Source organism: Leucopleurus acutus, assembly GCF_964270905.1.
Source record: "Leucopleurus acutus genome assembly, chromosome: 20".
In the NCBI taxonomy this organism is placed as follows: domain Eukaryota; kingdom Metazoa; phylum Chordata; class Mammalia; order Artiodactyla; family Delphinidae; genus Leucopleurus; species Leucopleurus acutus.
Genome location: NC_139162.1, coordinates 50,647,862 through 50,675,847, shown reverse-complemented (window position 1 = coordinate 50,675,847; position 27,986 = coordinate 50,647,862). Strand labels below are relative to the sequence as shown.

General features: G+C 43.6%; 1 protein-coding gene across 2 annotated transcripts in view; it reads right to left on the bottom strand.

Moving 5' to 3' along the window:
- ARHGAP35 (Rho GTPase activating protein 35) overlaps positions 1–27,986 on the bottom strand; it is a 121,892-nt gene that overhangs the window by 34,998 nt on the left and 58,908 nt on the right. For both annotated transcript variants that reach the window (XM_082863261.1, XM_082863262.1), the window contains exon 3: positions 26,931–27,075. In XM_082863261.1, the coding sequence (XP_082719387.1) occupies positions 26,931–27,075 (145 nt within the window). The remainder of the gene's footprint in view (positions 1–26,930; positions 27,076–27,986) is intronic.

The following is a 27,986-nucleotide window of genomic DNA, read 5'->3' as shown; positions in this document are numbered from 1 at the left end:
GCCAACAGCATCACTAGTCCAATATTGGCAAGACAGGTCAGGGCTCCAGAGCCAGCGTGAGGCTCTCAGGAAACCTCAGCTGCATCTGGCAGGAGAGGGAGGAAAGCCTTCAACTCTTGGGGTCTTAATCTATAAAACCAGAGTTGGACTAGATGCTTTAAAAAACAAAAAAACTCTCATTGAAGTATAATACACATTTATAAGTTTATAGAGAAGTGTACAATGATAAATTTTCACACACTGAACGCACCATGTAAACAGCACCCAGACCAGGATACAGAACATTTCCAGCATTCCAGAAGCCCCCTTCTAGTCTCTATTCCTCACCAAGGATAACCACTGTCCTGATTTATAATAGCACAGGTAAGTTTTTCTGTTTTTCTTCTTTATATAAACAGAATCATACAGTATATATTCTTTTGTCTCTGGCTTCTTTTGTTCCACACGTTCGTGAGATTCACCCATATTGCAGAGTTGAATTAGATGAGTTTTTGAAAATAAATTTATTTATTTATTTATTTTTGGCTACGCTGGGTCTTCGTTGCTGCGCGCAGGCTTTCTCTAGTTGCAGCGAGCGGGGGCTACTCTGTAGTTGCGTTGCGCGGGCTTCTCACTGCAGTGGATTTTCTTACTGTGGAGCACGGGCTGTAGGCGCACGGGCTTCGGTAGTTGTGGTACGCGGGCTCTAGAGCTCAGGTTCAGTAGTTGTGGCGAACGGGCTTAGGTGCTCTGCGGCATGTGGGATCTTCCGGGACCAGGGCTCGAACCCGTGTCCCCTGCACTGGCAGGCGGATTCTTAACCACTGTGCCACCAGGACCCTGAACTACATGATTTTTAAGGCATCCTGAAATTCTAACGTATGACCATTTTAAAATCATGTGCTGCCCTTACACACTGAACATTATTTTGGCAATATCCATCAAAACACAAAACGTATCCTTCAGTCCACTCTGGGGTATTTATCCTACAGATACATTTGTACACCTGTGTTTGAGTGTGCATACACATGCCTACAGACAGATATCCACTGCAGTACTGTTTATAATAAAAGACTAGAAACAATGTCCCTCAACAGCAAATAAATGATGATATATCCAGACCAAGAAATACTATGCAGTGAAAGGGAGGAGGAGGAAGCAGAGCAGAGGAGGAAAAAGTAGCGGTGGTGGTAGTAGTAAGTAGTTTATACCTACCAATATGGGGAAATGTACACAACATGTTTTTTAGGTGGAAAAAAATAAGTCATAGGACAGTACGCTTAGTGCTGCTCCAACTGTGTGTAAACACGTTGTGCACGTGATGCTTATTATGTATATGTGTATGCACAGAAAATAAATCTCTGCAAGGGAACCATTCAAACTCCTAACAGCAGATATCTATGAGGAATGAGAAAGCAACTTTACTTTTCCACTTCAAACAATTCTATACAGTTCAATTTTTTTAAAGTAATATACATTTATTGTTAAACTTCTTTTCATACAATATAGCAATTATGTATAGAGTAAACAGTAAAAAGCCGATTTTCCAACACTACCCCTATCAAAAATCTCCCTCCCCTCCCAGAACCACCTGGGAGGCACTCCTGAAACCCTTGCAATTTTCAGACGTTTTTCACACCAAATCATAAGCATATACCTTGACATAAGCACAGGTTTACTCCACCTTATAATGGGATCACACTACACACATAATTTTGCAACCTGCTCTTCCCACCTTACAATAAATCACGGACATACAGTCCCATATTGGCTAGATAAACCTTATCTTTTTAACATCTACCTAGAACTCCACTGTACAGATGCACTATTCTATTAACAGACATCCTTGTACATACCTTTGTGTGGACATATACAAACACTTCCATAGGACGATAAATTCCCAGAAGTGGCTGGGACTGAGAACGTAAGAGGTTTAAATTTTTAACAGACACTGCCAAATCATCTTTTTTAATGGCTATGTCTATTTACATTCCCACCAACAGTACACGAGTGCACCAAATTCTAAGCATTCTGCCTTTGATTATTCTTAACAAGGAGTACCTATTTTACAAGAACAACAAACACTTAAAAAAAAAAGGAGTAGAAACCTTTAGGTTTAGGACCTAGTGAAAAAAAGTCTTAAGTTTAACCTACTTTAAAATACTTAGAAGGCCAAAGAAAGCACCTGACTTACTGCTATGCACATATCCCCACCCACGAAGACTGCTGGCCCTCGACATTTTGATCAGAAACTATCAAGCCACCATGACTTCTGGCTGCCAAGGTCCATGCTACAATCAAGCAAGAGAAGTATAGTTTGTGCTGCCATGAATCGTGTTTCTCTGCCATATCAAGACTTCCACTGTAAAATTATCTGGGCTTTGGTTCCTTGCTTCTAGGAAATGCCAAATGTTGTAAACAGGGCTAGCATTTCAAAGCACAGACAACCAGGGCTGTTATGCTAGTTTTAGGAGGGCAGGCGTTTTTTTAAGTCAGCAAGGCCATTGTAGACAAGATAGTCTAATAAGCCTCCCATTTAAAAGTTGGGGACACTCAGGTCTTAAGATATAAAGATTAAGAGCCTGAGTTCTGGAATTAAATAGATCAACATTTGAGCTGAATCTGCTATTTATGAGTTAAGCCACTTTTGGGGAAATGACTTAATTTTTCTCAATACCAGCTCACCATTAAAACAGGAAAATAATAATCTCTGCCTCATAAGACTCTATGGGGATTAAGTAAGATCATGCACAAGAGAGAAAAGCTCAGAACCTTTTCCCTCTGCAAAATCACTCAGGAAGTTCTATGCAGAGCTGGACACAGACATTCCAATCCACTGGTATGCTAAAAGAAAAACGTACAAATTCAAACACCAGAAATTCTAAATGGAACACTTGCCAACTCTGCTGATACAACTGACAGGTAGCCATGGTTGTCCTTACTTAGTACTTCTGTCATTGTCCCACTCTCCTTTCCTGGAAACAAGGAAGAATAAACTCCTTTGCTCCCACTGTGGTTGGGTCAAGTCATGTGACCAGTTCTGACCAGTGACTTGTGAGCGGAAGTGAGGTGAAGCTGAAACATTTAATTGCTGGAATGAGATCCTCCAGAAGTTTCTTTCCCTTCGCACCTAGCGTCGTTCAAAAGGGTGGCTGCTCCATCAGTGGGTCCCTGAGTGAGGACAGTGCAGAGCAAAGCTGCCAGAACAAATATCATAAATGAGTGGAAAAAAAAATCTTTGCTCTTTTAAGCCACTGACATTGTAAGCTGGCCTCATCTGACTGATATACTATGGCCAGCTGGAAAAGGAGAATCTAGCTAAAGAAATGACAGCAATAATTAAGGTTGGGGTGAAAAATAAAATCTATTCTATAAAAAGGATCTTTCTTTATGTAGACTCAAGAATGAAAACCTACGGAATTCTCCATACTACAAGACCTAAGGAAGCCACAAGGGTCTGTGTGGGTCTGTTACCTACAGACTCACAGAGCTTCCTGTTTTGGTGACGGGACCGGCCGGCATTTACTCCTGCCGCACACACTGCCGGATCATAAAGGAGACATAGCTTTCTCAAGTTTCTCAGCAGAGTGATATATACACACAAGAAGATGTGTAACCGAGCACAGAGATCTAACTGAAATGCGCATAAAATCAGAGGGAGACAGAAATAGGCTAATGGAGAGAACACAGGAAAGGGTCTAAGCACATCCCTCTCACTAACCCCTCAAGCCGCTCCCTCAACAAGATCAGATGACCTTTAAATGACACAAAAGCAGCAATTTCCCGACCAATGGTGGTGAGCAAGTTCTCAGGAGGAGGCAAAAAATAAGGGCTGCTTAAAAAATGAGTTTTTCAGAAAGCTAAATGTATTAAAGTTAGAAGACTGTATTTCATTTTAAAATGGCAGAACGAAGACTTCACCCCTTTCTCCACTAGAGAACCACACAAAAGCAACCAGGAGAATGAGAAACAGAAACATCACGTCTTTGACAAAACTAGAGACATCTGTGACCCCAAACCCCAATATGTGAGTAAGAACCACCAAATGCTGTAAAGGTCAAACAAGGGTGTGGGAAAGCGATGAGAGAGAGCGCCTGTTGTTACAGATGTCAGACAAAGCATGCAAGTCCACTTCTCAAAAGCAAATGCTTCATTCTAAGGGGGCAATACCAGCAATCCATTGTTTCTAACAGTGGGAACTGGCTCAGGGACTGGTGACTGAGGCTTCCTCAGACCCAGTAAGGCATGAAGAATCATATACACAAGTCAAACCTACAGGAAGCAGTCTGTCAAGGAGGTAGGGTGACAGGGAATGCCTGGGGCATTACAACTGCCATTTCCAGATGTCTGAGGGCAAGAAAGGCTAGTAGAATATTCAAGAAAAACCCCTCCTAGGCTAGCCCCTTCGCAAAACAATTTCCTACAGACTGCTAGAATGGAAGCAATCACCTCATTCAAAGATGAATGACAATCTTATGAAAGGGTCTAGCACATATTGAACTGTACGTTTAAAAAATGATTGATGGTAAACTTCATGTTATGTATATTTTATCACAATTTTTTAAAAAAGGAACCAGCACAAAACTACCAGCAAAAACACAAAACAAACAAACAAAAAAACCTCAAAAAACCCCACAAGAAAAACCAATTGCGAAGAACATTCATCCAAAAATGCTTCCATTAGGGACTTCCCTGGCAGCGCAGTGGTTAAGAATCTGCCCGCCAATGCAGGCGACATGGGTTCGAGCCCTGGTCCGGGAAGATCCCACATGCCGTGGAGCAACTAAGCCCATGCACCACAACTACTGAGCCTATACTCTAGAGCCCGTGAGCCACAACTACTGAGCCTGCAAGCCACAACTACTGAAGCCTGCGTGCCTAGAGCCCGTGCTCTGCAACAAGAGAAGCCACCGCAATGAGAAGCCTGTGCCCCGCAATGAAGAGTAGCCCCTGCTTGCTGCAACTAGAGAAAGCCCACGTGCAGTAAGGAAGACCCAACACAGCCAAAAAATTAAAAACCAAAAAAAAAACCCCAAAATGCTGCCATTAGTAAATGAAAATATATTCCCATGAAATAAAAAACAAATGAACCACACAATCTCTTCTATGAAACAATGTGTAAAGCAGAGATACACTAAGAAAAGACAAGAGACAACAAAAGTAGATAAAACAATTAAGGGCAGAGCTAGGGAAGTAGAAGAGAAAAATAAATCTTTTTCCATTACAGAAACCAAAAACACATGGAAAAGAAACGACATTGGGCTTCCCTGGTGGCGCAGTGGTTGAGGGTCCACCTGCCGATGCAGGGGACACGGGTTCGTGCCCCGGTCCAGGAGGATCCCACATGCCGCGGAGCGGCTGGGCCCGTGGGCCATGGCCACTGAGCTTGCGCGTCCGGAGCCTGTGCTCCGCAACAGGAGAGGCCACAACAGTGAGAGGCCCGCGTACCGCAAAAAAAAAAAAAAAAAAAAAAAAACATTGCTGAAAACCCTGTAAGGGACATGTAGAACCAAAGTTAGGATGACTTCAATACACAGATTAAAAGGGCTCACTATGTTCCAGGAAAAACTGACTAAATTCAATTAACAAGGTATGTCTTGGTAAACTTATTAAACTTTAAAAAGAGAGGGAGGGAGGGAAGGGAATCTTCAAGGCATTTAGGCAAAACACAGGCTGGCCTCAGTTTTCTCCCATGCACAGCCCACACTAGAAGATAGCAGAACTGTGTCCATAAAGTCCTCGAGGAAAGAAAGGCTAACCCAATTTTATATACAGCAATACTGCCCTTCAAATATAAGGACAATTAACATTTTTGAACATTCAAGAGGAAAAAAAATCTCTATAGAATGACCGCATTTACAAACACTGATGCAAAAGCTATTAGCAAATAGCATTCAACAGCACATTTAAAAATAATATTCTATAACCAAGGGACCTGTTTTTACTCACAACACTTCTGACATCAAATGTGTGTGGTTTTTTCTCATACCAACTAATTCTCCAACTCTCTGCACACCAGCTAGATATCCAACAATTCAATTCAATTCTGACACTAACTACAACTGGAGTCAGTGCAGACCTCCAGGTTAAGGGTTCAGTCCCAGCAAGAATGGCCCCCACTTCGGGCACGAGTCACAAGTCCCAGGCCTCCTGTACTTCTGACCGACAGGCTATAAATCAGGAGTTCCCATGACCCCCTCCTCAGGTTTGATAATTTGCCAAAACAGCTCACAAACTCAAGAACACATTTTATTTAATATTACTAGTTTATTATGAAGGATACAACTCAGGAACAGGCAAATGGAAGAGATGCATAGGGCAAGGTGTAGGGAAAGAGGCGTGGAGCTTCTATGCCCTTTCTGAGCACCCTCCCAGCACCTCAACCAGGAAGCTCTTTGAACTCCATCATTTAGGGGTTTTTATGGAGGCTTCATTACATAGGTATGACTGGTTAAACTTACTGGCCATTGGTGACTGAACTCACTCTCCAGACACTTGCTTCTCCCCAGAGGTTCGGGGCTGGGGTTAAAAATTCCAACCCTCTAGTCCTGCCTGGGTCTTTCTGGTGACCAGCCTCATCCTGAATCTGTCTAGGGGCCCTAAGTCACCAGTCATCTCATTAGCCTACAAAAGACACTCACCTGTCCAGAGATTCCAAGGGTTTTAGGAGCGTGTGTGCCGGAACCTGAGGACAGAGACCAAATAATCTATTTCCCAGTATATCACACCAAGTATGATTTATTCTAGGACTCCTGGAGTGGGTCAACAGTAGAAAATTACTAATTTAATGTATTTCCAAATAGTTCAAAAGAGAAAAATTATAATGACTGCATCTTTACAAAAGCTCAAAGGATATTTGATATAATTTAACTCCACTCTCGATAAACCAAAAAACTCTTAGTAAACAAGGATGGATGGATAAGTAAGTCCTTAAAAATGAAAAAAAAAAATTTTCCTGTCTCATCCCAAAGCCAACAAGGAACAAGGTAAGGATATCCACTATTACTAGCATTATATAATATTGTCCTGGAGGTACTACTGGCCAATATAATTAGTCCAAAGGCGGGAAAAAATCAGAGGAATAAACATGAGGAAAAGAAGTTAAATGATAAATATTTACAGGTGTCATGATTTACCTCAAAAAACCCAAGAAGCTCTATATCTTGACTGTGGCGATGATTAAAAAACTATACACATTTGTCAAAACTCATTGGGTGGGACTTCCCTAGTGGTCCAGTGGTTAAGAATCTGCCTTCTAATGCAGGGAACACAGGTTTGATCCCCAGTCAGGGAACTAAGATCCCCCACTAAGCCCGCCTGCTGCAAGTAGAGAGCCCACGTACCGCAAGTACAGAGACCATGCGCCACAACCAGAGAGAAGCCCGCACACCACAGCGAAAGATCCCACATGCCACAACGAAGACCCTGCCTGCTGCTACTAAGACCCAACGCAGCCATCAATCAATATTTAAAAAAAAACAAAACTCACTGGGTATAAATTTAAAATTGGTGAGTTTTGGGCTTCCCTGGTGGCGCAGTGGTTGAGAGTCTGCCTGCCGATGCAGGGGACATGGGTTCGTGCCCCAGTCCGGGAAGATCCCACATGCCACAGAGCGGCTAGGCCCGTGAGCCATGGCCGCTGAGCCTGTGCGTCCAGAGCCTGTGCTCCACAGCGGGAGAGGCCACAGCAGGGAGAGGCCCGCGTACCACAAAAAAAAAAAAAAAAAAAAAAAATTGGTGAGTTTTATTATATGTATATTACATTTCAATAAACCCAACTGAATCATCTGAAAAACTATTACAAGCGATAAAATATTCAAGTAAGGAGTCTGGATACAAAATTAATACGCAGAAATCAAGTCTCCATCTATATAAACACACACCTATTACTAGTCTATTTCATCGTGCAACCAAAAACAAAAAAAGCCACCAAGAGCTACATGAAGAAAAGTTTAAAACACTACTGAGAGACAAAAAAGAAAATGTAACATCATAAAGATATCAACAGTTAATGTATGATTTAAGGGTTACAAAAGGCTTATTTTAAAAATTAAACAGATTCTGAAGTTCATACGGAAAATTAAACAAGAAAAGCCAAGATAATTCCAAAGTGGCTACCTATAAAACTCAGTCATTAAAACAGTGTAGTTCTGGCACATGGATGGATGGGTAGCTAGTTAGCTAGATCAAAGAGATGAGAGGGTTCAGAAAGACACTCCAATACATACTGGAATTCAGTAGTGTATACTGTAATATATACAAGTCGCTTTCAAATCAGTAGAAGATGCAATAAATAATGCTGTCACATCTGAAATAATGTTGCATCTTCCACAAAATGAATTTCAGATAAAACCATAAAACACTAGAAAAAAGCTATGGTAGACTTTCAAAAATAATCTTGGAGTGGGGTAACCCTTTCTAAGTGAGTATATCAAAAGCCCAGAAGCCAAAAGAAACAATAAAAAATTCAACTGTAAAAACGAAGAAATGAATTCTATAAAAAAAAAGATTATAAATAAATCAAACAATTAGATATCGGCAACTTATACACAGACAAAGGGAGTTTGCTAGTTTAGGGGAACTGGGATAGAAGGCTAAGAGGGAGACTTACTTTTTCACTTTTTCATACTGTCCCGCATTTTACACCAAACACATGATAAAAAAAAATTAATAGAAGGCTAGCTTATATTTTGAAATCATCTTTCCTACTACTTCGAGGTTGATGAAGTATTCTCACTTTTATGAAATAACAGTCATAAAAGATATTTTTAAAAAATTTAATACCCTTGCTTGGCAGAACAAAAAGCTGGCAACCCTCTGTCACCCCCAGAATGCTGAGGGTAACAGTGCTAGTCCACCAAATCAAAAAGTCTGGGAGCTGCTGTAGTTCTGGTCATGATTAAATTGACAACCTCTTAATAGGCAAGATATGCAAGATGTAAGACCAAAGTTGTGATCACCCTGCTCCCTACCTGGGAAGGCACAGCTACCAATCACCTCAAATCTTTTTTTTTTTTTTTTTTTGCGGTACGCAGGCCTCTCACTGTTGTGGCCTCTCCCGTCGCGGAGCACAGGCTCCGGACGCGCAGGCTCAGCGGCCATGGCTCATGGACCCAGCCGCTCCGCGGCATGTGGGATCTTCCCAGACCGGGGCACGAACCCGCGTCCCCTTCATTGGCAGGCGGACTCTCAACCACTGCGCCACCAGGGAAGACATAATCTTTTTTTTTTTTTTAAACACTCACTCATTCATCCACCAATTTATTTATTTATTTATGGCTGTATTGGATCTTCGTTGCTCCACCTGGGCTTTCTCTAGTTGTAGGGAAAAGGGGCTACTCTTCGTTGTGGTGCGCAGGCTTCTCACTGCGGTGGCTTCTCTTGAAAGAAGAGCACGGGCTCTAGGTGCGCAGGTTTCAGTAGTTGCAGCACATGGGCTCAGTAGTTGTGGCTCATGGACTTAGTTGCTCCGTGGCATGTAGGATCTTCCCGGACCAGGGCTCGAACCCGTGTCCCCTGCATTGGCAGGTGGATTCTTAACCACTGTGTTACCAGGGAAGTCCCCAACTCTAATCTTTATGGCATTATTAAATGGTCTACCTCACAAGGCTGCTGTAAAGATTAGATGAGATACAGCACCTAGCACCTATTGAAGAGTAACTGAAGGCGTTACTTCTACCTTTCAAATTATAAGACCAACACACCTCAAGACAAGAATAGCTGCAAAGTTTCATAATCTGAAAATACTTCTATTCTATTCTCTTCTTTGATCTTCAATATCACACGCCATGTAGCATAGGTAAGGCGGATATTACCTCCATCCTGCACTGAAGAAATTAAGGATAAGAGAAATAAGGTGACTCCAGCTCCCCTGTTGGGTTCTCATAGTCTTGAACACAGGCATATCCCTCCCCCATTCCCATTTCCTAACTCCTAACGGCAGGGGGCCATGTTCTAGTCGCTGTCTTCTGGATTACTGAACATGCTCTATCAACATCCTCATGGCCTGAATAAGTGAGCAGCAGATCCAGAGCTCAGAGTCAGCTGTTCTGATGCCTGCCGTCTATCACCTTGCCACCACACCAAAATGGTTACTAGGCCCAGCCTCACAAATTTGAAGTAACTGAGAAAGCCTATTTGGATGAATAAAACATCTAAGCTAGTTTAAATCAGACTTTGGGGGAAAAAAAAGATGAAGGATGGTACCATCTGAATAGCAGTGTTAGAAGGTCTGTTTTAATAACAGCTAGAAGTCACTGGTGATTAGTATGTTGAGAGCTATAAAGAAGGACTTCTCAAATGCTCAGAAATAGTTGGTTAAAACTAAGAGAATATTTGGATATATCAAAATACTGTTTTTATCAGCACCCCCATTTAATAGATGAGGAAACTAAGGCTTAGATGGGGTAAGTAACCTGCCCCAGATCACAGAGCTTAATGGGGTGGCAGGACTAAGCCTGGCCTCCAAGCAGACTGACTCCAGGGGGTTGTTCTTTTCTTTTTTGGAGGCGGGGGGGGCTGCGTCGAGTCTTCGTTGTTGCACGCGGACTTTCTCTAGTTGCGGCGAGCGGGGGCTACTCTTCATTGTGGTGGCTTCTCATTGAGGTAGCTTCTCTTGTTGCAGAGCACGGGCTCTAGGTTCGTGGGCTTCAGTAGTTGTGGCACACGAGCTCAGTAGTTGTGGTGCACGGGCTTATTAGTTGCTCCGCGGCATGTGGGATATCCCCGGACCAGGGCTCCAACCCGTGTCCCCCTGCATTGGCAGGCAGATTCTTAACCACTGTGCCACCCGGGAAGTCCTTGCTTATATTATTTAAATGCTATGTAAGTCCTTCCCTTCAAGGATAGAGCTTCCTTACCCCAAACACAGGAAATATGAAATAGTGATGTTCAGGTTAGAAAGATATTGTTGGCCTCGCGTAACTGCTGTCAAGAAGGCTGTTGAAAGGCTTGCTGTGTGTGGGTCCCCGAGAGGATGAAATGACATAATGCTTATAAGGAGCTTAGGACCGGGCCTCCTTAACGGTAATTATCCTCATCACCATTGTTGTTAAGACGGCCATTACCGCATTCCCTCCCTCTGATGATGGGCACCTCGGCCCATTTTAATGTTTTCCACACTAGGCTAACTTACTGTTAATACCTGCACTTACTGTGCTGCCCCACAATCCTTCCCCCAGTAGCTGTTATCACACGGATGGGGGCAGTTTAGAACCAAGGGGCTTCTTAGAATCAATAATTGTTATATTTAATTCAATTCAGATTGGGTATTTTCAACTTGTTTTTCTTCATTTGGTTTTAGTGATATTAAAACAATAACAACAACAACTACTACATAGCCTACATTTTTCAAGGCTCAGAAGAATTTTGAATTTACCCAGATTTGGGGTCCTTCACTCCCTTCATGGGTTATAAAGGCATACATGCTCTTCACAGAAAGCCCGGGCCAGGAAGTGGAATACCTCATTACGGATTAAGTTTCCACAAAAACACTCTCTTGCTGCCACAACCCAAATGCTGGCTCCTGACAACCACAAAAGAAGAAAGAGTTTTCTGTTGTGGCTTTTGAAACACAAAAAATAGATCACAAAACAGAAACACTGATTGTAGTTGCAGTTATCAGGAGCTACATGCTAGAAAGGTCTTGTTTCAACCAAATTGCAGCTTCCCCCGAAAAGATAAATTGTGTGAGTTTGTTTTTAAACTGTTGGGAGGCCACCAAATTTAAATAGACAAAGGATTCCAGCCAAGGGTGAAAGAACGCAAACTGGGGTGAAATCACAAGGCCTTGTACCATCTCTGTTTGAAAAAGGGGGATTCAATTGTCTGATACCCAAGTCATCTTACATTTCAAACAAATAAACCACCTGAGAGCCAGGTACAACACAAAAGAGTGAGCTTATCTTTTTAGACCAGGATTCTCAAGTGATATTCTTCCACGTCTTCTTCCACCAGCTTCAGTCCTTCTGACTTTCTGTTGCCTCAATTCCCATTCCTACTGACCCAATTGTTCTGTCCTGGTCATGTGAACACAAAGATACCTGACTGAGGTCTCTGGAGAGTTAGGCCCCATGGGGATGCATAAATGAAGGAAGGATCAGCCCATACCTTAAGGATCTCAGGAGTTTTGATGCCTGCATCAATCACCTTGCCATCTGTATTCTTCTGCTTGGGCTACCATGACAAAATACCATAGACTGGGTAGTCCAAGATCAAGGCGCTGGCCAATTTGGTTTCTGGTGAGAGCTCTCTCATGTCTCCTCTTATAAGGACACTAACCCTATTAGGCAGGGCCCACCCTTATGACTTCATTTAACCCTAATACAAGGGAAAACCTGCTGTGACAAAGGCATGTTTAGAGAGGGAAGGTTTAGAAAGAGTGGGGATTTGTCAGGTGGGAGGGGAAACAACATATGAGTCAGTAAGAACAGTGATGAGCAAAGACATGGAGGCATGAAACTGAAAAGTGTGAAGAAAGATGAGTAACCCACCTGCTTACCATTTCTTGCATTCTTCCAGTTTTGGCTCTAATCCAGGCTGCCCTCCTATGCTGAGTTATACACCTCTACCCTTTCAGTTTAAACTAAGGGTCTAGGCGAACCCATGTCAGCATAATGCAAGACTGGGTGCATATGCAGAGAAAGGAAGGGCAGAATGGAGGAAGATTTGCAGAAAGGCAGCTAGATCAAGTGCATTTCAGTCTTCAAGGGTCAGAACTGTTCTCCACAGTGGTCAGAGTTTTTTATTAAACAAAGGCCAATTACTGTCCCTTCACTCAAAACCTTCCAATGGCTTCTGACCTCACTCAGAGTAAAAGCCAAGGTCCTTACCAGGAATGTCCCAGTCTCAGGAATTTTACACTCGCTGTTCTGTCTGGAAGATTCTTCCCTGGGTAATCACATGGCTCCCTCCCTCATTTACTTCAGGTTCGCGTCAAAAGGCACTCTCCCCCAGCCCTCCATCTCTAAAATTTTAACACTCACCCCAGACATTTCACATACCACTCTCCTGCTTCATTTTTTTCCTCTCAAGCACTAATCACTAAGATTCTTTATATTTTGTTTGTCATTGTCTCCCCCACAAGACTGCAATGCACGGTTCATGAGGGCAAGGATTTTTATCTCTTTTTTCCAATATTGTATCATCAGCATCTTGAACAGTGCATGGCACACAGTATAGAAGGTGCTCGATTAATCTATGTACTGAATGAATGAGAAAAGGACAGGATCCTCACAGTTCGACGCACTCCAGTCCTCTGGCACTCTGGAATCAGGCAGAGAAATAAATGCACAGAGTTATCTAAAGAGTGAGGTTATATGGAGGTGAAGATGGCTCTGTAGAAAAAAAGATTCCCAAGTATTTATCACAGGCCAAGTAGGCATGGAGAAGATCTAAAACATGTAACAAACATCCCTGACTGTAAGGGGTGAACATCTAAACAGGGAATCAAAACCAACTCATGAAATAATCAGAGGACAAGCAAGAAGTTAATACTGAAGATTTCAGCACAAAATGACAAGGTCTCCCCTTTCCTGAGTGTTTAGTATGTGCCAGGCCAAGTATCTTAACACACGATCTCCTTCAACCCTCACAGCCCTAACAAGGTGGGTATTATCGTTAGCTGCATTTTGCAGAGGAAGCACAGAGCTCAGAGACGTGAAGCGGTGAAACTAAGAAGAGGAGCAGCAGAGCTGGGACTGTGAACGGGGTATGACCCGTTCCAAAGTCTATGCTTGACCCGCCAGGCTATCAAGCTCTTTGAAACTCAGAAAGGGGAGGGAGTCAGTGGGCTACTCTTCCTGGAGGGAGAAGCCTGGGCTGGACTTTGAAGGTGAGGGGCCTCTGCACAGGGGGAGGGGAACCAAGCCTAGCGGACAGCAGGGCTTGGCAAATGAGGCTCCAGCAAGCTGAGAGGCCCAACTAGAGTGGAAGATGCACTTTAGTGTCAGTGCTAAAAGCAGCAGCAACAAATGCTAATTGATCATTTACAACCTGCCAGGTACTGTTATAAGGTTTTTAACATATTGAATCACCTCAATGATTCAAAGTACTATCATTATCCTCATCTTACAGTCAAGGAAACTGAGTCACAGAGAGGTTAAACATTTGTTCATAAGCAGCAGAACAGAGATTCGAATCCAGGCAGTTTGGCCCCAGGTTTATCCTGTACAGATTAGTCAGTAGCAAGAAAAAAGGGGAAAAAAGGCCACCAAAACATATGCATCACGTATGTGCATATGTGCACAGTCCCCACAGGCACATGGCAAGAGTTCTCACTTGGTTTCTCCGTGGACCGTCCCCCAGTTACTAATAACAGTTGCACTCTGTCCTCTCCCCATCTCTACCTCCTGCCTTAATCTGCCCTGATGTGCTTGTTGCCAGGCTGTCTCCCAAAAGGCCTCTGATCTAATGGCAAGCGCTTCTCCCCAAAGATGCTACCCTCAATTAGTGGTGAAATTTAAATCTGCCACGCAGAAAGCACTCTGCTCATTTACCCGGGCAAACGAGCTCAATCAGGAAGAAGGTCACAGCTCTAAGTATTCTGTCAAAGAGCATTTTTACAGAGGGTTTCCATTTGCGCAGAGGAGCCGTGGGCCACCTCTGACCTGCGAACAAAGCAGACAAGCTGATCTCCAGCCACGGCTGCAGGTCTCCACACTCACACTCAGACACACTGGGGGAAGAGCTTCGCTTCCAGACTCTGCCTCACCCTTCCTCCCCTCACAAACTGCCCACAGGGTTGAACATTTCATTTTAGAGTCTTACTGGTAGATGTCAATAAGAACACCTATTTATCTGTGCTACAAATGGCCAAAACTGAATCAGGGAGCAATGCCCCATGACAGCCCATCAAGTAAAAACCACAGGGTTACCAAGATCTGTGCTAACCACAGTCTCAACTCAGAACCACGAGGAGAGCCCCAGCAAAGAAAAGGGCTACACCACAAGGTATTGGAAGAATTCAAGATTCTTCCAGCCAGGCACACTTGGCAAACGGGAATGATCTAGCTGCTAAAATAATGTATGACACAGCTCTGTGCACCCACATACACCCTCGCCAGAACGACCCCTTATCCCTTAAAAGACAGGAAACACAAAGCCATAAATAGGTAGCAGAGATCCTCCTACTGCTTTAGCTCTCAGCTTCATAGACTTACTGCCCCTTCAGGAACTGATATGTGCTTCAAGACATCTTTTTTTTTTTTAAGAAGATGTTGGGGGTAGGTGTTTATTAATTAATTTATTTATTCTTGCTGTGTTGGGTCTTCGTTGCTGTGCGAGGGGTTTCTCTAGTTGTGGCAAGCGGGGGCCACTCTTCATCGCAGTGCGTGGGCCTCTCACTGTCGCAGCCTCTCTTGTTGCGGAGCACAGGCTCCAGACGCGCAGGCTCAGTAGTTGTGGCTCACAGGCCCAGTTGCTCCGCGGCATGTGGGATCTTCCCAGACCAGGGCTCGAATCCGTGTCCCCTGCATTAGCAGGCAGATTCTCAACCACTGTGCCACCAGGGAAGCCCCCAAGACATCTTTTAAACCAACATGTTCAACATGTTAAAATTAATTATTAAAAACTGCCTCACTCCTGGGTATATACCTGAAGTAGATGAGTGCACATCCATGCACCAATATTCATGTACAAGAATGTTCAGAGCAGCACTATTCATAACAGCCCCCAAACTGGAAAGTGCCCAAATATCCACGAAGAGTAGAATGAATAAATAAATTGTGGACTAGCCACATGATGGAACAGTATACAGCAATGAGAATGAACGAATCACACAACCACGAGGGAGCTTACAGATGAATGTCACAGACATAATGCTGAGTGAAAGAAGCTAGACCACAACTATGCATTTGGTATGAGTCCATTATTAAAGTACAAAGGCAGGCAAAACTATTCTGTAACTGGCAGAAGCCAGGGGCAGAAGCCAGGGTAGTAAGTTTTGCAGGCAGCTGGTCATCTTCTGTTTCTTGGTCTGGGTACTGGTTATACAGGTATATTCAGTTAGTGGCTATTCATTGAGCTGTACTTATGATGAGTGCACTTTTCTTAATGGATACTATACTTCAGTGAGAAGTTCTTAAAAACTGCTTACAGGGAATTCCCTGGCGGTCCAGTGGTTAGGACTCCGTGCTTTCGCTGCTGAGGGCGCGGGTTCAATCCCTGGTTGGGGAACTAAGATCCTGCAGGCCGTGTGACCAAAAATAAATAAATTAAAAAATAAATAAAACGCTTGATTCTGTTGCCTCCTCACCCGGTTAAAACAAACAAACAAACAAACAAAAACCCTGCCTACAGACATTGTCTAATGTCATCCATTACTATTCTGGGTAAGTGTCCTATTTGGGTTTCCACAACCGCAGTAAATCAGTAACATGAGCCACCAAAATAACGGCCAACATGGACTGAGTGATTACTACGTATTAGGCATTATGCTAAGAGCATTACAAACAGGGGTTCATTTAATTCTAAAAAATTCCCTTTGAAAGAGCTATTTTTATTCCCAATTTGAAGGAACAGGAAGATGAGGCTTAGACAGTTTAAGGCCAGCTACTGCGTGGGAAAGTCAGGACACTAGAGGTGACTCAAAAGCTCATACGCTAAACACCTGGCTACCTGAATGGGAAAGGGGTTCGGGTTATAAACACAGAAGTTGCACTAGGCCCCCAAACTTTTTTCTATTTCATGACACTGACCTTTTTATTGAGTCAGGCCAGTTGTCTTGTAAAATGTATCACATTCTGGATTTGTCTGATTATCTACTCATGATAAGATTCAGATTAAATATTTTTGGCAACAAGGCACATAATGTCAGGCTGAACAGCTGGGGATGCCAGTCCTGTTCACCTTTTGTTAAGGTGGTAACCCCCATATCTCTCCATTATAAAGGTACATTTCTCCTTTGTAATTAGTAATTAATGTGCTGGGTGGTATTCTGAGACCATGCAAATATCAAGTTCCCTCAACACCTTTCCTCAGTGATTTTTAAAAAAATCAACCATTGAGGCATAATTTATATACAATAAACTGTATCCATTAAAAGCATACAGTTCGGTAATGTTGAAGTATGTGTACATGAGTAAAATCATCACCACATCAAGATATGGAATATTTCTATCACCCCCAAGTTTTCCCATGCCCCTCTGCAAGCAATTTTTCTTGCCACTCCCAGCTCCTAGGCAACCATAACCACTGACCTGCCTCCTGTCACTATAGATTAGTTTGCATTTTCCAGAGCCATGTATAAACGGAATCATAATTTGTAGTCTTCTGTGTCTGGCTTCTATCAGTCTCAGCATATAATGATTCTGAGACCTGACAATGTTGCTGTGTGTAGCAGTAATTCATTCCTTTTGGCCCCTGAGTAGTATTCCAGGGGATGGATGGACCAGTTTGTTTACTCACCTGAACAGCAGCGGTGAGGGTTCTAACTGCTCCATATCGTCACTTGGTCCTGTCAGTCGTTTTATTCTCCAGTGATTTTTAAAATCCAGTAATGTTCCTTGCCTGAATTAATTATTCATTTGTGTGATTATGTCTATTTCCTCCACCCCTGGTCATCATGAGGGCAACTTTAGTTCAACACAATGCCTAGCATTAATTAATATATTAATAAATTAATCCAATAAATATCTGCCGAATGAACAGAATCTGCCGTCCATCCATCCCCCCCACCGAAAGATGGTAAGCTAAATATTGTTCAACCTACTAACGACTTATCAGGACACTTCTTTCTTTCTACAACCACCTGGTGCTGTATCTGGATTTTCCCTCCATCAGAGGTGAGAGGTCAAGCTTGACCGGATTCTGCTGCCCATCAAGGAGCCCCTGGAAGGCAGACAGAAGAAGTCCCTCTCAGGACCTCCCTGGCAGTCCAGTGGTTAAGACTTCGCCTTCCAATGCAGGAGGTGTGGGTTTGATCCCTGGTTGGGGAGCTAAGATCCCACATGCCTCGCGGCCAAAAAACCAAAACATAAAACAGAAGCAATACTGTAACAAATTCAATAAAGACTTTAAAAATGGTCCACATCAAAAAAAATCTTAAAAAAAAAAAAGAAAAAGCCCCGCTTGCAATACAAAGCCTGCTAAGTGCAGGCACTGAAACCCCAAGGCAGGGTAGTGTGGTTCAATTCCAGGCCCTCCAGCAAAAGGGCTTTTGAAAATAAATGTGAATTTCAGGGGCAATGTTGTGCCCAGGTAGGCACTGCCTCGAAAGGCAGGGTCCTGGTTCTGTTACCAGACTGTGGGGTAGGATTCCTCCCAGAGAGCAGGGGAAGAGAATATAAATGCTGCCACCTTCTCCCCACCTTCTCCCTCCTGCACTTTATTGACACAGAGGTCCTCCCTGAAGTGATAAAAGACCGTGATGTACCCTGACTGCCTCCCAAGGGTCACCTTCCCACATCTGGCTTCTTACAGCAACAAAACAATCTCTTGTGAAATGAGATCACACATGCCAAGTGCCCAGTACAATGCTTGGATCATAGCAAGCACTCAATAAATGTGTCAGGAATAGAAAATGCGGAAAGTTAACGTGATGGCAGACCATCTTTGGCATTATAATTTTAAACAGCTGCAGGCCTCCTTGACTACAGGGAGCTTTTCCCTCTACAGGGACCAACAGAAAGTAAGATGTACTAACAAAACCATAGCCTACCAATTATTTATATGGTATGGTCTGAATACATTGTAATTTAAGATGCAAAAGAGGGGCCTTCCGTCCAAATGAAACGACTTCTCCCTGGGAACAATTCCTATTCTCAGCCCTCTGTGGCACTTGCTAGAGGTGCTGGGGATTGGTCACCTCTCAGTAAGCAAAGCAATTAAGAAAAGGATGGCTGGATGTGAAATGATTTTTGCCACTGTCACCCTGCCCCCGCTCACTGCCAAAAGAAAAAGGTTAAAAAATCACAGAAAGAGGGAGCAAGGAGGTTTGGTCTCACACATTATTCAAAGAAATCATTCCTAGAGAATGCTATTCTTAGTTAAATGGCTGACAAGCGAGGCTGCGGGCCTGGGGAATACAGGCAGCAGAGCCCAGATGAGCAGGGCACTAGGCATTCAGCCTCCAGGATACGAGACCTCCCGGGATGGGGAGGAGTGACACTTGGAAGAAGCTCCTTCAGGGAGTTTCTACGCCGTACGACGTGGATACTTCTCCCCAACTTCAAGAAGGAAGCCTTGACTCAAAATTGGCCCAGAGACTCGGGGTATAAAACCTTAGTTTTGTGACCATAGTGAGGTGTAAAGATAGCGTACTTATCCTGAGAAATTATTCTCAGGAGGATTGTGAGTAGGCTCTAAAAGTAAGTCCTCACCCCAACTCCAGTGAGATAAACTGTCCAGAATTGAATATTCCTACTTCCTGCCACACATCAGAGACCTCAGATTAGCTTGGCCAATGCTCTCCTTCACCGAGGAGTCACACTGCTATCAAAGGGGAGCAGTGACTCTATTGCCCTCACCAATTTTCCACATGGATGAAAACTTGAAGAAAAAGCTTTCTAACCAGAAATACAAAGTCAAATCTGACCCCCAGTCAGTCCTCCCATCCCGCTGCCATGGTGACCCCAGAGCAGCTGCAGTAGTTACATGCCCTTTTCCAGCCTTCCCATGTAACCAGAGCTGAGAAAGTGAAAATCTAATATCCTATTAGCACAGAAAGCACAGAGGCTGTCACTGGGCCTGGGCTGGGCTAAAAGCATCTGCAAATCAATCTGAAAGCTGTTCTACCTACTGGCCATTTCTTGAACACATTCCAATTTTAGAAAATATGGAAACAGGATAAATGAACCGGTCAGAAAGCTCAGGAAAAAAAACAGGTGCAGGGACTTCCCTGGTGGCACAGTGGTTAAGAATCCATCTGCCAACGCAGGGGACATGGGGTTCGAGCCCTGGTCCGGGAAGATCCCACATGCAGCGGAGCAACTAAGCCTGTGCGCCACAACTACTGAGCCTGCACTCTAGCCTGTGCTCCGCAACAAGAGAAGCCACCGCAATGAGAAGCCCGTGCACCCCAATGAAGAGTAGTCCCCGCTCTCTGCAACTAGAGAAAGCCTGCGTGCAGCAACGAAGACGCAACACAGCCAAAAATAAAAAATTTTTTAAAAAAACAAACAAAAAACAGGTGCAAACTAGAACCAATCTCCACCCACAATGTTATGAGCTAACCTAAGAATATGGGGGAGGAGCTCCAACAGAGTCCTGGTAATAGCAGGAGCCGCACATTTTGAGGCAAGAAGGCAGCAATCCTTTCTTTGTGATTCGTGTTTAGGAGGAGTCAGCAATTTACTCACAAAACATGGGACAGGAACCTGCCACCCCTGGAAGGCAGAATGGCTGCAAACAAAGCTTCTCCTCCCATACTCCCAGAGACCCCCTTTGAGCCCAACTCTTGCCACCCTCTTCTCAGGTCAAAGGTTAAAATGCAGCTGGCTTGGAGATGAAATTTTAAAAGATGATGCACAAAATACAGTGTTAAATTAAAACAAACAAAAAACAAGCTGTGGAACAGTAGTACATGATCTCATGCTTTTAAACATTTTGGGGGACCGTATTAGCAGAAAACACAATCCAACTATTAATGCAGATTACTTCTGGAGACTTGGGATTATAAGGGACTTTCACTTTGTTATATACCTATATAACATCTACCTATGTTTATAATGATTAAATTTTTTACAGTGAACAAGTATATTACTCATATAATAAGATTTTTTAATTATTATTATTTTTGGCTGCGCTGCACGGCACATGGAATCTTAATTCCCTGACCAGGGACTGAACCGGTGTCCCCTGCATTGGAAGCAGAGTCTTAACCACTGGACTGCCAGGGAAGTCCCAGAAAAAATATTTTTAAGGTGATGGGATGGTTTAAGTCGTCCCAATTCATAACGGTCACACCATTTCCTCTCTATAGCAAGGTTTTGGTTCGGTTTCTACCGTGACACTGGCTGTGAAGCGGCAGGTGGGTAGCAACACAGGGCCTGAGGCATGAAAGGCCTAACCATGGCTGGCAGGACTATGAACTCCCAAGCACTGCCCTTGAAAGTGATGATGCAATACTTTATTTGCCAGGATAAGCACAGTGCCCAGGTGCATGAGATGGACACAAAAACAGGGACACAATGACTTCTGACTTTGAACTGCATGGGGCAGTCCTGACAAACAAGTTTTATTTGGAATATCATCTCTAATTGGTTAGAAGTGACTGCTTGGACCACCATATGGAAACTGGGTCATGTGGCAATTCTACCATGAGTAAGAGAGGGAGATGGGATGGGTGGTCAGGTGGCAGCACAGGCTTTCCCTAAGAAAAGCACAAGTTCAGCAGAAAGCAGCCAGAGCTGGGGAAAACACCTGACTGACGAATTCATTCAGCCAGTCACCAGAATCTCAGAGAGTCCCGATGCCCAATTCACAGATGTGCTGTGTCCAGGGAGGGAGGTGTCTGCAGCCCCAGCCCTCGGCTCAGACAGGAGCCACATGAGGAGGTGGCTATGGGTGGTGTCAGAAGGGGGCTGAGGACACTGGAGAGGTACAGACAGCACACCACACAAGGGTACAGTCTATACGACAACTGTCTAGACGCTTCAAAAAAGGTCATCACTAAAAAAAAAAAGGCAGAGAGAACTGTTCTCGACTGAAAGGGACTAAAGAGGCAATAGCTAAATGCACCGTGAATACTGACTGGATCCTAGAACAAAAGACTCAGCTATAAGAGACAGTTTTAAGTCAACTGAGTAAATTTAAACATAGATCTATATGAAATGCTCTTGAATTAATGCTAATATTCTTAAAAGTGATAATGTTATTGTAGTTATAGAGGAGAAAGTCCTGAAGCTTAGGGATATATGCTGAGACTTTTAGAAGTAAAGTGACGTGGTGTCCGCAGCTCACTTTCAAATGGTTTAACAACAATACAGTGGGCTTCCCTGGTGGTGCAGTGGTTGGGAATCTGCCTGCCAATGCAGGGGACATGGGTTCGAGACCTGGTCTGGGAAGACCCCACATGCCGCGGAGCAACTAAGCCCGTGAGCCACAAGTACTGAACCTGCGCGTCTGGAGCCTGTGCTCCGTAACGGGAGAGGACGCGACAGTGAGAGGCCTGCGCACCACGATGAAGAGTGGCCCCCACTCGCCGCAACTGGAGAAAGCCCTCGCACAGAAACGAAGACCCAACAGAGCCAAAAATAAATAAATAAATTTATTAAAAAACAATACAAATTGTGGGGAAAAAGAGCAAATGTGGCAAAATGTTAACCACCGGTGAATACTGGGTGATTACCGTAGTACTCTTTCAATGGATTTTACCACTTTCAAATTTAAAAGTTAGGGAGAAAAGAAAAAGGTCATAACTCGGTAAAGTCTGACCGGCAATAGGAAGGAAGACCGAATGTACCACGGGTGAAGCTAACCGCGACAACCAGCACGCACTGAGCACTTCCGTGTGCCAGGCGCCACACTCGGCGCCCGACGTGCAAGTCCCCCTGAACCCTGGCAGCCCAAGCAGGCAGGTCCTGTCATCACCCTCAGTTTACAGATGAGCAAATGACAGAACAAAGATTCTAAATGCGGTCTAATTGCAGACCTGAAGCTCTATATCACTCTTCCCAAATGCCTCTCCTAGTGAATCTGTTTTATTTTAAGTACATCTGGAGAAAATGCTACAGGGGCCTAAGAACGGGGAATGGTTAAATAATCTGTGATACAGCCATTTAATGGAACATTGTACAGCAATTAAAAGTCATATATTCACAGAGTATTTAATGACAGGGGGAACATGCTCACAAAATAATGTCTGGTTTAAAAAGTAATGGTTCTCAAAAAATGGTCCTCCAACATACCTCTTAGTTACTGAGTTCCTTTTTCTGCAGGAAAACGGGAGTAGGTAAGCTGGTGAACTCAGGGCTCTTTAGCCTCATCTGAGTTATGCTAAATTTTTTTTGAGAACTATAATACCACATATTCTGAATTACGTAAAACTAAAAACCTATACACATGCAGAGAAATAAAACTATAAGGAAATACATCAAAATATCAACAGTGGTTTTCATTAAGTGGAAGATAATGAATCTTTAAATTCTTTTTCAGTTTTTGCCTTTTGTTGAATTTCTACAAAGAACATGCTTTAATTTTATGAAGAGAAAAACAAATTCTCTTAGGAAACTGAGTACACAAAAGACACCTGCCCCCAACATACACATTAAGCTCACAGATACCACATCTAATTATTTTCCTGAAATTCTATAAAAGTACAAACTAATGCCAATGAGGGGAAGCATATGACCAGAATTTAAAAGGAAAGAAAAAGAAAACAATGCAATTAAGGTATTCCAGGTTGAAAACCAATCATTCCATCAACAACTAATGTGTATTGTGTGCCAGGTTCTCCGAGACAAGGGGAACAGAGAATCCTGTTCTCAAGATTGAAATGTGCCGGGAAGAACTACCAGGAAGGTTACATTCAAAGTGCTGCTGGGGGTGGAAGAGTCCTGAAGAATGAGGACAAGTTCCAGAGGCAAGGAGGAACGTGGGACACATTTCAAACCACATGAAGGGTATATGCAAAGCAGAGAAACACAAAGAAATTCTGCTCTGGCCATATCCTTCTAATACATGGTGTGTATTCTTGTAAAACAATTTTAAAATTAATGCCTGTGGTAGTATAAAACAGAAAGAATGGGGAGGGAGGGTCGGAGGGAGGGAGAGAAGGCAGGCAGACAACCACAGCATAACAGTACTGCAGTAGTGCGCGTAATAGGGAGGAGTTGAGACTGCGTCAGCATCTGGTAGGCAATGAGGAAGCAAGAAGAGGTTTATGGTGGAGGAAATGCCATGTAATCAGGATGGACTGAGAAGGAGGATGACAGTGGGGCAGTGGAAATGAAGTGGAGGAGACAGAGCCAAGAGATGACAAAGGACAGCGACACACTTGGGAACGGATTAGATGAGTCAGAGAGGACCCTGAAGTTCCAAGCTTTTGGGTGTCAGGGTGAGCAGGGGTGCAATCTAACAGAGCTTTAAGAGAAGCAGCAGCTCAGGAGTGGCTGGTGGTGAACTGGGGGCAGGGTTGAAGAGGTCTTCGCACCTGAAAGGATTCATAGGTAGAAGAACACCTGTAGAAGCACAGGTAGAAGCGAGGCAGTGGACATAATAAAAAGCTAATCACAGGGCTTCCCTGGTGGCGCAGTGGTTGGGAGTCCGCCTGCCGATGCAGGGGACACGGGTTCGTGCCCCGGTCCGGGAAGATCCCACATGCCGCGGAGCAGCTGGGCCCGTGAGCCATGGCCGCTGAGCCTGCACGTCCGGAGCCTGTGCTCCACAACGGGAGAGGCCACAACAGTGAGAGGCCCGCGTACAGCAAAAAAAAAAAAAAAAAAAAAAAAAAAAGCTAATCACAGTCTAAGAGTCAGAGAAGCAAGGTGGGTATGGCAGATCAAGCCCACAGATGTGCTCAGCGAGAGGCATGCGGGTAAAATTCAGGCATTTGGTGCTACCACAGGTGAGCCAGTCAAAGAGCCCACTGAAAAGGGAAGCTCACCCTGACAGGAGAACCCTAACTAATCAATGAAGAAGGAATTAGGGTGATCATTGTCTCAGGGAAGAATCATCAATGGATGCTAAAACTAGTGGGTGAAAATATTAGGAGAAAACAGATACTTACACAGTCTGAAAGCATTTCCCTACAAAATACTTATTCATACAATGGGGGAAGAGTAGCTTTACAGTGGAGAAGCTTGGCAGACACCACTACCTTAATCAAGGGATCAAAGAGAAAATCTCCAGTGATGGGACAAACTGACAACACAAGCCAATTGGTATGAGGCACCGAGAAGGACACAGCCTCGCTTCCCTGCTGTTACTGCCACAAGTGCAAACATGAACCTAATCATGAAGAAACAGAAAAAAAAAATCCAAGTTGAGGAACCTCCTACAAAATAACTGATCTGTATTTTTTAAAATTATCAAGACCATGAAAAACAGATAAACTGAACTGTTCTAATTAAAGAAGACTAAAGAGACTTGATAATTAAATGTACCATTTAATGTGGTCTGAGATTTGCTCCTGGACCAAAAAAAATTTTGTCTTTTGCTATTAAAGGATGTTAATGTGACCAATGATGAAATGAAAACATCTACAGATTAGATAGGTTAGTATTGGGTCAATGTTAATGTCTTAATTTTGATAACTGCATGGTGTTTATATAAAGGGAATGTTTTTAGTAAATACCCACTGAAGTATTTAGAAGTAAAGGTGCATCATATCTACAACTTCCAAACATTTCAGGAAAAAAGATACACACACACACACACACACACACACACACACACACACACACGATACAGGGAATGTGGTAAAATGTTAACATTTAAGGAACCTGGGAATTGTAACTTTCAATTTCTTACAACTTAAAATTTTGGTAACTTTCCTATAAATCTGAAATCACTTCAAATTAAAGTTAGGGACCCCCCAAATGATATAAACTATCTCTCTGAAGTGAGAGAGAGGCTCGAGTCACTCAAACTTTCTTCCTGAAGATTTCCTCCTTGCCCAAGGCAGAGGTGCCAGGAAGAAACTGATATAAAACCAATGTCAAGAAGATGGACACTGACAAAAGGCTTTGGGTACAGATGGTCTAAACAAACTACAGAGCTGCTATGATTATGCCAAGTGCTTGCTGTGATTCAATCCTGGTGTGCTACTGAGAAAACCCTGGAAATAACCCCAGAGTCTTTAGAGAGCTTCAATTTGAAACCCATTTCCCCTGATATGGCACATCCTGAGTAAATATGAACACCACCACTCAGCCTAACATGACGCTGCTGAAATTAGTAGCAGAGCTTGGTAGGCTGTCCACACCACACAATACTTAATATCATTGCAGGTAATACCGGAATTAGAAAGAACACATAGGGAGGTTATAATCCCTACCTTGGTTTCAAATTAGTGGCAGCCTATATCCTTGAGCTCACCTCTTAATGCTCAAGGGTCCACATAACCATGTGCCCACTATACCACCTCCTCAAAGCTCACCAGCTTTGAAAGTATCCAGGAGAAAATCAAGGGAAACAATGACATGGAACTGGAAGCTCCGGGGGTTACAAAAGAAATGCCAAGGATGGGAATTCCCTGGCAGTCCAGTGGTTAGGACTCTGAGCTTCCAGTGCCGGGGCCTGGGTTCAATCCCTGGTCAGAGAACTAAGATCCCACGAGCCATGTGGCATGGCCAAAAAGAAAAAAAAAAAGAAAAGAAAAGAAAAAAATGTCAAGGAGACAGGTTATGGGAGCTCTAAATGAACAAAATAAATGTTTTTAACACAGGTAAAACTTTAACATTTCAAGAGCAATACAGAAAATCTTAAGACAGTCAGCCTTTGTGATAACACCAAGTTGCCAACAGAATTGAAATGTAGCTGCCTGACTAGATGATATCTAAGCATCTTAGCTGGTTTTTTATTGCAGGAAAAAATTTCTATCAATATATGAATTTCAGGCACCTGATCAATGGCCATCTACACATTCCTTTTATTAAACCAAAATGTGTTAGTTTGGGTCCAGTACATTGGACATTTGGGTCCAGCACAGCGCTGAAGTCACTGATAAATAAAACCCTTTCCCTGCTGGGAGACCTGTAGGGGACAAACAGGCTACACGCTATGACAGGGAGCTGCGGGACCACAGAAAAGGTATTCCAACCAGCCACAACTGCAGTCCTGACAACAGGACTGCTCCCACACACTGAAAGGCCTAACATATCCCGCACGACAGCCTCAAAACTACATGAAGATGGAGGATCCACAAGTCTGACAGCTGTCGGGATTACTCAGCTCCTTCCCAGAAAGCATCTCACGGAAACAAGAAATAATTCCAGAATCTCCAGATGGCTCAGCCCTCTAGAGAGCATCCTGTAAACAGTGAAAGCTGTAATCGGCTCTGAGGCAACACTTACCTGTGGCTTCAATGTACTCAATACATCGCTCAATAAATACAGGAATCGGTTTCTCTGGAGTCACCACGGTTGTTAAGGGCACCCCAAAATAGTTACTCTCCCAGGTCGCCTTTGTGATGGATGGCCGGGGTTTGGGCTTTGGTTTCTGTCCAGGAAAGAGAAAAGAAAGCACAAAAACAAAGTGATTCTCAACATACAACTCCAACTTCAGTAAGGCTTCCAGAGGGGAACTCTCAGTGGTGTGGAAACTGTTAGAAAGATTCCAAGCAGGATAAAGAGACCCACTTACTCATCTCATTCATCCAAGTATCACACAAGATGCCGGCAAGTTGCCACATAGTCACACCTTGGGTGTGAAACTGCATTATCAGAACAAAGGTGTTTATAAGAAGCAGGCCATGTTTATTTAATAACAATGAGATGACTGTCCAACATCCTTTATCAGGGGTACAATGGAGCAAACAGGAAACTTTCCAAACATTCCATACAGATAACAGATACTATACACTCAAGGATGGCTAAAATCTTTTCAAAAGATTAAAAAAGTGGAATTGAGGGCTTCCCTGGTGGCGCAGTGGTTGAGAGTCCGCCTGCTGATGCAGGGGACGCGGGTTTGTGCCCCGGTCTGGGAGGATCCCACATGCCACGGAGCGACTGGGCCCATGAGCCATGGCCGTTGAGCTTGCGCGTCCGGAGCCTGTGCTCCGCAACGGGAGAGGCCACAACAGTGAGAGGCCCATGTACCACAAAAAAAAAAAAAAAAAAAAGTGGAATTGAAAACTAATAATTTCCTCCTTCGAGAAAAGAGAGCATGCATTCTGCTGAAAGCCCAAGAGAAGAATTCCCTTTTGATACATCAGCCTGGGGTTAATTCCCAATGGCTTCTGCATTAGGAAAGGGTAAAACCAACTAATCAGACATGACAAATAGGATAATTCTTTGTCCTTTCCTTCCCAGCAGTCACCTTCCTCATGTAGTAGGAGTAGCAGCAGTAGCAACAACTACTTGAGAGCTGCTACGTACCAAGCCAAGTCCCAGCTACTATTTCTATTAAAC